This window comes from Strix uralensis, chromosome 2 (genome assembly GCF_047716275.1).
Source record: "Strix uralensis isolate ZFMK-TIS-50842 chromosome 2, bStrUra1, whole genome shotgun sequence".
In the NCBI taxonomy this organism is placed as follows: Eukaryota; Metazoa; Chordata; class Aves; order Strigiformes; family Strigidae; genus Strix; species Strix uralensis.
In genome coordinates this window covers 137477983-137490333 of record NC_133973.1, presented here as the reverse complement: position 1 = coordinate 137490333, position 12351 = coordinate 137477983, and the positions used below count along the sequence as shown (strand labels likewise).

At 46.3% G+C, this 12351-nt stretch overlaps 1 protein-coding gene across 2 annotated transcripts in view; it reads left to right on the top strand.

Annotated features, from left to right (window-relative positions):
- Window positions 1-5039: 5039 nt before the first annotated feature.
- Window positions 5040-12351, top strand: part of POLD3 (DNA polymerase delta 3, accessory subunit) — a 29733-nt gene continuing 22421 nt past the window's right edge. Inside the window, exons 1-3 of one of the 2 annotated variants that reach the window (XM_074860600.1) lie at window positions 5040-5268; window positions 7769-7824; window positions 10430-10532. In XM_074860600.1, the coding sequence (XP_074716701.1) occupies window positions 5209-5268; window positions 7769-7824; window positions 10430-10532 (219 nt within the window). In that variant the 5' untranslated portion in view covers window positions 5040-5208. Of the gene's footprint in view, window positions 5269-5874; window positions 5951-7768; window positions 7825-10429; window positions 10533-12351 lie in introns of those variants that run through there. The other variant, XM_074860601.1, reaches the window with a different exon arrangement.

Below are 12351 nucleotides of genomic sequence, written 5' to 3'. Positions count from 1 at the left end.
GAAAGGAAATGGGTGCCAGGACCTGCATGGTTTTTGGACAGATTCAATTAACTGTGCTTTGACACTGGGATCTCTACACTTCTGTTCTCCCTTCAGCATTGCTCAAGGAAGTCCCCCCTCATACGGCATTAATTAAAACTTCAACAGAACTCCTTTCACTCAAACTCCTCCTCAGGCAGATGCTTGCCAGCGACTATATATAATAAATTTCCAGAGACTCTGCCCATTCTTTTTTGGTTTTTGGAAAGCACTTGTGAAACAACCATTATTATGAGTCCTCAGGCTCAGTTTCTGCTGGTGCTGGTGGTTTTGGCTGTGGGCAGCTGTAAGTACAAGACATTTTGTTACTAACAAGCGATTTTTGAAAGAATCCTTTATAGTGCTTTGAGAAAAAAAAGTCTGGGAGTCGGGATACTTGGGCTTTACACCTGGGAGTATTGAAAGATTCTTGGACAAATCACATAACCTCTCTGTGTCTCAGTGTCGTCATCTTTGAAATGGGGATAACACTTCTCTACTTCTTCGAAGAGGAATGTATGTTTAATGTACTTTTTTCAGGGCCTCATATGAGAGTAGTGCAAATCCTATACAAAAGAGTATTATCAGACCTTTTAAGGGAATCCTCCCGAAGTATTTTCAGCTCCTGCATTAGGATTCATACACTCTACCATCTCCAGTTGTGCAAGAGCAATCCCAGGCACATACTCTTGAGTATCTGTCAGTTTGCTGCATTACAATGAGATTATTTCTCTTGTTCCCATTTTTCCTTCTTTTAAAAATTACATATTTTAGCTGTAAAATTACATATTTAAGCTGGGAAAGATAATTTACAAGTGTTACCATCCAGGGAAAGGAGACAGGGTGGGTTCTAGTCTTCAGCTCCTCATTAAGGAGCCAGTCTGTACTACACAGCTCTACTTTAATGTACAAAAGTAAGTAACATTCACTACAGACCATAAGGATCCGTGCAGCTCATCTGTCAACTAGTGATGTTCTTATTTTCACGATCAGTGTAGTATTCAGTAGATTTCTGATTAAAAGAAATTGACAAAGTCACCCAGGTTGCAAGGAGATGTTTTAAAGGCCATTTTGTACTTTGACAGGTGTTGATGCTGGCACCAAAACCTGGGCTGTGTGTACTACCAGGGTGATTGCTGCACACCCTGCTTCCCTCAGGAGAATTCGCTGGGACCCAAGGATGGCTCTTCAGGGTTTATGCAAGTCCCCACAGCTGCATCTCTCTCCACATTTCCTGTTCTGACTTTTTCACACACACACACACACACACACACACACACACACAAAAAAAAAAAAAAAAAAAAAAAAAAAGAAGTCCCAGAGTGCCAGAGAATAAACTGGGACCTGAGCGGAACCTAATTAATTTACAATGAGATTGCTGCTGTCTACAGTGATATCAGAGAGATGCACCTGGTTTACACCTTGGATCTAGCCTGTACAACCTGAAAAGTGGCAATATGTGTCAGGCTGAAGGGCAAGCAGGGACACGAGCACAAACAACAAGCCAGGTTATCACACACACCCCTGGTTAGCTTAGCTGGAGAGTGAGGTCCAGGAGTGTTCAGTTACCAAGCTGTCTGATCTGTGCTGATCATAGAATACTTTGGCTTGGAAGGGACTTTCAAGGTCATCCAGTTCCACCCTCCTTGCCCCGGGCAGGGCCACCTTCCACTAGCCCAGCTTGCCCAAAGCCCCGTCCAACCTGGCCTTGAACCCTTCCAGGGAGGGGGCAGCCACAGCTTCTCTGGGCAACCTGTGCCAGTGTCTCACCACCCTCACAGGGAACAATTTCTGCGTTAGATCTCATCTAAATCTCCCCTCTGTCAGTTTAAACCCGTTCCCCCTCATCCTATCCCTCCCCCCTGATGACGAGTCCCTCCCCCCTTTCCTGTAGCCCCTTTAAGCCCTGGGAGGCCGCTCTAAGGTCTCCCCAGAGCCTTCTCTTCTCCAGCTGAACCCCCCAACTCTCTCAGCCTGTCCTCACAGGGGGGTGCTCCAGCCCCCCGAGCATCTTCGTGGCCTCCTCTGGCCCCGCTCGAGCAGGTCCATGTCCTTCTGCTGTTGGTGCCCCCAGAGCTGGACCCAGCACTGCAGGGGGGTCTCCCGAGAGCGGAGCAGAGGGGAGAATCCCCCCCTCGCCCTGCTGCCCACACTGCTCTGGGTGCAGCCCAGCACACGTTGCTGGCTCACAGGCAGTTTTCCACCCCCCAACCCCCCCAAGTCCTTCTCCTTGGGGCTGCTCTCCAGCCACTCCTCGCCCAGCCTGGATTTGTGCCTGGGATTGCCCCGACCCATGAGCAGGACCTTGCCCTTGGCCTTGTTGAACCTCATGAGGTTCACAGGGTCCCACCTCTCGAGCTTATTGCAGCTGATGACTGCAAGATTTGTACAGGAACCAATGCATTCAGAGCACAAAGTCACAAATGGGATCAGCGCACCTTGGTTCTTCTCCTCCTCCATCCTGACCTGATGTACAACCTCAGGGAAATCTCATAACTTACCCCACGTCTTTGTATTCCTCTCTCTGGTGCTATTTCAGGAGTTTAAGTGGTTCTGTCTGTCATATCACCATTTCTTTTTAACTGTAAGAAAAATGTAAAAGGACATTAATATTCAACTGCTGCATGCTTTGGTGACGGGTTGTAATTTTTATTTCTTCATTTATCATCTGCTGTGTTTCAGGCACTGTTGGATAGGAATATTTTTGCCCAAGGACTTGATTCACGAGTTGAAATTGTATAATGACTCTTCACCAGCTCTGGGCAGAACTGGAGACGCCTCATACTAGTGACAAGAATAACCATCGAGTCCCAGAATCTGAAAAAAAATCTGCCATTTTGTAATGAAAAGTAGTATGTGGATAATGATTTTGACCTTTCTCCTGCTCATTTTGAAAACAGAAAGAAAATCTCTGACTTCATGGAATGAAAGGTTCTTGCTCAGGACTTGCTAATTAAATATACTCTTTGCAGCACCGCTAACATTAAGGCTGGTGTCATGACCTCAGGTACCCAGGGGAAAGTTTGAGATGTTAAGGCTAATTTTGTGATCTTTCCTTGCAAATGAGCAGAGTCTGCCTCTCCGCTTCTCCTCTTACAGCTCTCAGGACCAATTCAGGAATGCATTCATCTCACACACCCAAATTTCATTTGAAATTCTCCCGAGCAATGCTTCAGTCCCATAAGCCATGGCACTACATATGGACCTCTCAATTTCCTGAGGCCAGTACTCCTAGAGACAATCTATAAATCAGGAAAAAACCTAATGCTCATAAAGGTAACGTTTCAGCAATCTCTTCCTTAGAGGAACTCACTTCTGACCCTAAAAGCACATTTTTCAGCTCAGCACTGCGACCCACCTGAAAACACAGAGAGCAGAGGAAACATGCATCAGTTCTCTCACACAGAAACGGATATTGTGGCAGTGTTAGACACTAAGCACTTATTTCTTTTGTGTTGCTTTTACCTAACTGTCAGTAAAATGAAGAAAACCACCTCCATGCAGTAACAAAGGAACATGTCCCTGCCATAACAGTTTTATTTCCCCAGTGAAGGGAGAGGTCTATGGTATTGATTCAGGGTGGTTTGATATTATAAACTATTCACAACCACTTAAATCTTAGGCTCAATTTGTAGGCAACATTTTACTAGCCTAACTCGATGGTAGATGGAAAACAGCAATTCATTGAGCTAAAACAAGCTGATAAATGTCCTGGAGACAGAAAGATTTGTGTTGATGAGGTCCACAGAGGGTGGGAGATGCCAGAAATCCCTCTCCCAGCAGCAGCAATCTCTCAGCCCCAGCACGGGACCATGCTATAAACCAGTGAGGACAGGTAAATAAGAAACATGGCAAATAAAATTTAGTATCATCCATGCTGAAAGAAAAAAACACCCTTAAAACCACCTCATAGATTTTATCAGATTTTAAATTTATCACGGAAAAGTATTTAGAAAACAATATAGATATATCAATGAAGTCCTCATCTTACTGTGAAGCTGTATTAAAAATGGGATGCAAATGAGATGGGATTGGCAATTAAAGATTGGGAATCTCGTGTTCCAGTGTTTGCTATTTATCTCAAAAAAAAAAGGAAAAAAGCAAGTGTAGAGTAATATTTAGCAGGTGCTGTGAGAAGTGCTGGAAGTGGTCACCAGTGGAAATACAGGGTCAGTTTAACTGAAAGTATGAACAGTTTTAAATAACACCTCACCCTGCCTTTTAACAATAGCATTTATTTGGGGGAGAGAGAGGCAAGACTCCAATGCCTGGTTTGCCTCTGCCATTGTGGTGAGGATCAGGCAGGGCTGGAAAAAGAGGAAAATCGGTAAAAAGGGAAATCGGTGCTTCCCAACAAGTGGGTCGTTTACCCTCCCTTGCTCCACACCTTGGCTCACCCTGCCGTGGATGTCAGGGATGAGGTGCTGGGTCAGCCCACAGCAGGGACGATGGAGGAGAGGAGGAGCAGGATGGCGGGAAAGCCGTGGGGATGTGAGGGGACGGCGTGAGGATGTGTGAGGGGACAGTGTGGGTCTGTGAGGGGACAGTGTGGGGACGCGTGAGGGGATGGCATGGAGCTGGCCATGGGGCGGTGAGGGGACGGTGTGGGGACGTGTGAGGGGATGGTTTGGGGCCGGCCATGGGTCTTTCATGGGATGCATGAGGGGATGATGCGGGACCGGCCATGGCTCTGTGAGGGGACACATGAGGGGATGATGCGGGACCGGCCATGGCTCTGTGAGGGGACACATGAGGGGATGATGCAGGACCGGCCATGGCTCTGTGAGGGGACACATGAGGGGATGATGTGGGACCGGCCATGGCTCTGTGAGGGGACACGAGGGATGATGCGGGACCGGCCATGGCTCTGTGAGGGGACACGAGGGATGATGCGGGACCGGCCATGGCTCTGTGAGGGGACACATGAGGGGACGATGCGGGACCGTCCATGGCTCTGTGAGAGGACGCGCAGCGCCGGGGCGGGCCAGGCAGAGCGGGGGGGCGTGGCCTGGCCTGGCCGGGGCGGGCACAAGGCCCAGGCAGCGCTGCCGCGTCCCGAGCGATCCTTTTTGTCCCTCCGCGGCTGCCGTCGTGCCCCGGCGGGTTGCCATGGCGGCGGGCAGGTGGTCGTGGCCCTGAGCTGCGCGGGAAGGCTCCCGCCCGCCCGCGGCCTACCTGCCCCTCCCCGCCATGGAGGACGAGCTCTACCTCGAGAACATCGACGAGTTCGTCACCGATCAGAACCGCATCGTGAGTCCCGCCGGGGTGGGGGGAGGCGGGCGGGAGGCCGCCGCCGTTGCGTAGCTCCCTCAGGAAGGAGCGACACCCCCCCCCCCCCGCTTCCTACCCCTGCAGCATGGTTGCCGTTGGGGGGGGTTGTGTGTGTGTCAACCTGCATGTTTGGGGGACCCCCATCAGGCCGGACCCCAAACCCGGCTCTGGGGGGCGGGGTGGGGCTGCAGTGCCACGGCCTGGCAGCGTGTCAACGCTTGGGGCGACACTAGTGCGGCCCCCCTCTTCCCCCAGTCTCGGTTCAAACGGCCCAAACTGCTTTCGGTTGGCAGTCGGAAGGTGAGGCAGAGGCCCATCGCACCCACCTGTGGGACACGCCTGGGTGCCCATCCTCCTCTCGGCAGGCGCGGGAGGAAGGAGGCCTCCGCCGCTGTAGCTGCCTTGTCCCTCAGCTGTTTGCTCAAGTTTTAGTCACCTTTAGGGGTGTATGTGCGGTGCCGGGCTGCTGTTGCAGTGTTTGCTCTTCCACAGGTCACAAAGTGAAGTTAATATGGGCTTTTTGTCAAGCTGAACAGGAGGTGCCTTTCTTGTCAGGATTTTCTTCCCTTTTCACTTTAAATTAATGTCTCTGAAGAGAATTGGCAATGGCTTATATCACAGGAAAAGCAGCTCTCCCCAAACTCCTTATGCTCCTTAATAGGTGAGCTGTTTTTCCTCAAAAAAATAAAAAGCGCTGTAGTGACAGCAGTGTTTTAGCTCCAGGTATAAGTGACAGGAGTGTATGAAACAGTGTTTTTTTCCCATGAAAGGTTGAGGCAGTCTGGACCACTATTTCAGCTTAAAAGTAAAATTGCTACTTAAGGTTTGTAGCCTCTTGAAGCCTTGCTTTTTTTTTTTTTTTAGGATAATTCAGAAAAACAGTAAGCATGCATGTCTGTGTTTCTTCCAAAATAAAGATTTTTGCCTAGAAAGTGATACAGTGAAGTTGATGCATCCTGTTTGTCAAGCAGTTATATTAACATGAGCTGCCTGTGTTGTTATAGTTTATTTCCATAAACTGCTAGGCTAATAACAATTTAATTTAACTGTTTTATTTGAGATAGGAGAGGCCTTAGCCTGAGGATTAGTTTAAAAAGGCAGAGCAGGAAGAGAAACAGGTATAAAAGACATGCCTTGCCTAAGTAGTAGAGCAAGTCAGTGGCAGGGCTGGGTTTAGAGCTGTAGTCTCCTGAGATTTGGCACGCTGTGCTGTCAGACTTTTGATGCAGATGGAAATCCCCATGACAGGTGAAGGTGGCAAAAATCCAAGAAATCCTCAGTAGTTGTTTGGGGGAGCAATAGGAGCTTCTCACAATTAAAAATTGTGCTGTTTAATTTTTTTATCTGTTGTGAAGCTGAGCAGTGCGGGTGTTTTGAAGGACTTTTACGCAATGACACTTCAAGAAGCTGCTGACAAAAACACACCTGTCAGGGTAGTTTCTTTAGGTCTTGGGGATTTAATCCCTCATTAAAACACAGGTGGGTGGTGTCATGTCTCACTCAGACAAGAGACACAAGTGACTTAGATTTGTAAATCCCCAGCAGGGTGGACAAGGGTGCAACAAGTCTCAAAGTTCAGACATTTATTAACTTCCTACAATGTACTAATTGGATACATGATAATTGGCTAAGTATATAATGAGTTATGGGAAGTGATATGGTATGCCTTGTGTTACTTAACGGCAATGAGGGAAAAGGGGAAAAAGAAAAGGAGGGAGATAGAGAATAGAGAAATAGAGATCACTGGTCCGGGTTCCTGTGTTGGTCCTGTCTGAGTTTGTCAGGGATGCATACATCTTCTTCGCTTCTTCATGTCTTCTTTTTCCTTTCTCCATTTCACTCCTCCCTCCCCCCTCAATTTATACACTGTCCTTGGGTCCGTCCCCTTGGTCAACCCACATTCTTACTTATCCCATGGATGGGGAGGGGTAAGGTGCTTTATGGGATGATGTAATTAGCATGATCTCGTTAATCTTTATTAGCATATTCAGGGGTGTCAGCTTTAATACGCATTTCATGGATAATGAAGCAAAGGTTGTTCACTGGACAGATGGCCTTTGAAACTTTACAAGATGCCCAGAGCAGAACAGTCCTGCCTTCACAGGGCCCCCCCTCCAGCTGCATCCTGGCAGCCTTATCAGCTCCAGACTCCACATTATCCACCCCATGACTATAGTTTTATTACTTGTGAGTGTTTGAGACATTCCTCGGCTCGGAGGGGGCCTCCACTCCCCCCATCCCTTATCTCTCTCAGGCTGTTTTTTCTTGCAGGCCTCTTTCTCTCAGGTCCTGTTTTTGGGGAGTTACAAATCTCTCATGGGTGGGTGTCCATGTGCTCTTGCTTCTAACAGGTTTTGCTGTGGGTTTTTTGGAGGGGGGAGTCTCAAGATTGATTTACCCATGAAAAGAGCAAAGGAGGGCAGTTTAACAAGCCAAGAGAGGTTTTCTTACTAAAGTATTGTGTTTTTTTCTTGTACAGGTAACATATAAATGGCTAAGCTATACTCTGGGAGTTCATGTCAACCAGGCTAAACAGTAGGTATTAGTGCATGCCACAAGCTTTTTATTTTGTGACAAAGCCTTTTTAATTACAGTTTTTGTGGTTGTGGTTAGTGTTTTAACATTATCTCTCTGGAAATATATAAAAATCCTGCATGTCTTCTCAGGTACAGTCGGTTGTGTTACTCAATGTGCTTTATTTTTCCTGTGGGCAGGTCTTGCCTTGGCTTAGATGGGAGTTGTGCTTTGGAAGCAGCACCTCAGCTGGGCACCTTATACTGCTTTATATCATAAATACTTAGGTCAGAATAGATGTTTTAGTGCTCTATTACTACAGAAATGTATGTAGCTCCTTTCATCCTGAAATACAGATGTGTTTTCTGAACTTGGCTCCAGTCCTGCAAACAGAGCTATGCCTCTGAGAATCTGCCACTCCATATCCCAGTGTGGTGGGTTGATCCTGGCTGGATGCCGGGTGCCCACCAAAGCTGCTTTATCACTCCCCTCAACTGGACAGGGGAGAGAAAATATAACGAAAGGCTTGTGAGTTGAGATAAGGGCAGGGAGAGATCACTCACCAGTTACTGTCACGGGCAAAACAGACTTGACTTGGGGAAAAATTAATTTATTACCAATCTAATCAGAGTAACATAATGAGAAATAAAACCAAATCTTAAAAACACCTTCCCCCTCACCCCTCCCTTCTTCCTGGGCTTAACTTTACTCATGATTTCTCTACCTCCTCCCCCTGCTGAGCGGTGCAGGGAGATGGAGAATGGGGGTTGTAGTCAGTTCATCACCTGTCTCTGCTGCTCCTTCCTCCTCAGGGGGAGGACTCCTCACGTTCTTCCCCTGCTCCAGCATGGGGTCCCTCCCACAGGAGACAGTTCTGCACGAACTTCTCCAATGTGGGCCCTTCCCACGGGCTGCAGCTCTTCCCAAACTGCTCCAGCATGAGTCCCCTGTGGGGTCACAAGTCCTGCCAGAAGCCTTTCCCACAGGGTCACAGCCTCCTTCAGGCATTCCCCTGCTCCAGCGTGGTGTCCTCCCTGGTCTGCAGGTGTGTCTCTGCTCCCCGGTGGACTTCCCTGGGTGCCAGGCACAGCTGCCTCACCATGGTCATCCCCACAGGCTGCAGGGGAATCTCTGCTCTGGTGCCTGGAGCACCTCCTTCAGTGACCTTAGTGGCTGCAGAGTTGTTTCTCTCACATACTCTCACTCCTCTCTCCAGCTGCAATTGTGCAGGTTTGAGGTTTTTTTATCCTCCCCTTCTTAAATGTTATCCCAGAGGCACTACCACCATTGCTGTGGCCAGCAGCAGGTCTTTTCCTGGAGCCAACTGACATCGGCTCTATCAGATATAGGGGAAGCTTCCAGCAGCTTCTCACAGAAGCCACCCCTGTAGCTCCCCCACTAGCAAAACCTTGCCCCACAAACCCAGCTTAGGAAGCTGTACATTTTCCATGGATATTGCTTGGAGCAGAGTCAGGACTGATGGTAACTGCAGCTCACATGTATGGCAAACACTTGCCTGCGCTGATCGCTGCTGCACAGTGCATGACCCGTTATAAATATCTGCTTACCAGACTTGATGGGCACAGGGAAATGTTTGAAGAATGGGGAAGTCAGCTGTGCTGTCAGAATGTTTTTGCTGCTTCAAAATATCAACTTGGGGATCTAATGGAACGAAGAGATTGTTTGGTCTCTTTCCTCTGTGTATGTGTGAACAATTTAGATGATGTGTAAATCTGAGTGCGCTTCAGTGATGGTGTAGACCTGACTGGAGAGCTCTGCTGGGAACAATTCTGGTCATGCAGGAAACTAGAAGGAGCCAGAGAACTTTTTGCCCTGAAGAAGATGGCCCAGGTGAAATGGAGGCACCTTCTTATACCTTTGAAAGCAACCTGGAGGTGGAAAACTCCTGTGGCATCTTTATGCTTAAAACTCGCTCCTAGAAGCTGGAAAGTGCCTGATATCACAAGTGAATTATTTTAGTGATTGCGCTGGCTGTGGCAGCATGGTAATTGCAGTCTGTCTCCTGTAGCAGTAATAATCTTCAAGTATCTTTACAAAACACCATCCTTATGGAGTGTGTGGTTGTGTCTCTGCCCAGTTATGTGGGACACATCCTAAAGTAGTGGTTTAAGTGGGAGCTGAAAGCTTGAATCTCAATCTCATCATCACTAGTCATCCTCTTTCCTCCTGTTTCTGATCACCGTGTCAGTGGATGTAACTGGGGTTGTATAAATACACCCAGAAATGTGATTATGTACCAAAAATCACCCGTTCCTCTGTCAGGTGTTTCAGAATGCTGGGTTGTAACAAGGGAAACAGCCTTCTCGAGGGAAGACAACAAGATGCCCAGAGGATGCAAGACCATCTGCAGCTATTGAAGCTTTGAGAGCTTGTATTCATTTCACCTTTGGTTTATATAGTTGTTGGACTTAGATTCTCCAGAGTGGCAGAGGAGAAAGGTGTCTCAGTAAGATTAATTTAATCCTGGTTAAAATAACTCTTCTTATGTGAAAAGTTTCCGTGTTAAGCTGGCTTTTCTTTTTTTTTCTTTATGTGAGTTTCATAGAAGGGCTGGTGATGGGCTCTTTCCTTTCTAGGTGATTAAAACTGTTTTTTTTCTGTGCAGGATGCTGTATGATTATGTAGAAAGGAAACGAAAGGAGAATTCAGGAGCTCAGCTTCATGTCACCTACTTAGTAGCAGGAAACCTCATCCAGAATGGACACGTTGTGAGTATTTTATTTCTTAAAGGTGTCTAAGCTTTTTGTTCTTGTGTCTTCCATCTTGTTTTGTCATCTTTGGGTCAAAAGCTGAATTTGCTCTCTTTCTCCTGGAGCAGACACAGTGTGCTAGGTCTTCTATACATGTACAAAATAAGGCACTATCTCTGTCCCAGTGTACAAATGATGGGGAGGAAAGATCAGTTGGTCATGGTTTGGTAATACAGTGCTGAATAATGCACCGGGGTTTTTATTTCATTAACTCAAATCCTGTTACCAGTCATCTCTCAATCCTGTCGCTGTTATTGGATAGCAAAGATAAAACAGCTCAGAGGGGCCTGTCTGAGATCAGCTAATCCACTTCCCAGGATCTGCTGTGGAGTGGAGAGTCGTGTTTGGAGAGAGCTTGGACTTCAGTTAGAATAGAGTAATAAAAATTAATAAATAGAATAATAAATAAAGTTGTCGTGTTAATTAAAGCAAATTTTTCATCCTGGTATACAAGAGAGACAAATTTATTAACAGTATTTTGTATTTAAAATGAATCGACTTATTTAAGCAAAGGAATCGCTACTGGTTGTTAATGTATTTATTTTTTTCTTATTGCTGCTTGTCAGATTTTCAAGAATGTCATCTAAAATTTCAGGCAGGTACCCCAGGGGTTTTTGAAAAAAAGATGAGCAAATTGAGTGCCTGTTTCTCTCTGCTCTCAGAAGAATTCAGTAGCCAAACCCTAAATGCCTTTGGCATTCCTCTAGGTGTCTATTCGTATCTTTAGATACCCAAATATCTCCTACAATACAATCCACAGTCTTCATTTAGAATTAGTACATCTCAGGGTGTCCTGGCTTTTATTTTTAGATTGGAAAAAAACCCAACAAACCTTTTTTTGTTTTCCTAAATAATAAACTAGTTCACATGTGTAGAATATTCTCTTTAAATCTCCAGATCTACCTGATACCGAAGGGAATTATTTATTGCATTAATCATTGCATTAATTCTGTATAATGCCATATATTTATTGAAAGCTGTACAGATAGTGTCACATTTATAGCCTGCGTTTAACAGGTTTTCCCCCAATTTCTTTTGGAAATAACAAGGTAGCATCTCCTGGCTCGCTAGAACTGGATAGGGGTTTGTCAATGCTTTCTATTATTTTTAATTTTTTAAATGTATTTAAAACAAACAAGTGAATTCTGACATAGGAACAAATAATTTTTTTAACTTTGTCTTAGCAGTGTCTATGTTTTTAAAACAAGATCTACCAAAGAAAACATACAAAGGTCATTTTTTTCCTCTCGTTTTTTAAATACCTTATTTTTGAATACTGCAATAGCAGTGCCTGCTAAGAAGGGTGACCTGCAGGTACAGACAGTTGTTGGGGCAGAGGTTAGGAATGCCACACAGGAGTTTAAAGTTCCTCAGACTGGGTTTCTCAGCGCTAGCCAGAGCAGGTGGGAGAAGAGGTCAGGTCTGGAAGATCCTTCCAGAAGACGTGCAGGTGTTGGAGTAGCTGGTGGGTGTTACCTGGCACAAGTTAATTTTGGGTAGGAAGAGGGTGGGAGTACTTCGATGCGACCCTGTGCTTGCTGGTAACCCTGCACTACTGTCTGCTGTCAGTAGGTGTAGCCACAAGGCTGTGGATTCAACTGCAGGACTCCTCTGAAGGGAGATGTGGGTAGAAATGTCACAAATAATTCCCATCGTGTCTTAAGCACTGCGTGCTTTTTACTTGCAACTTTTTATCCACCTCAGTGAGGGACGGAGACGCTCAATCTTTCTTTACTGTTTCAGGTTGCCTGCGTTTTCTTGCTTCTTACTCTTTTGC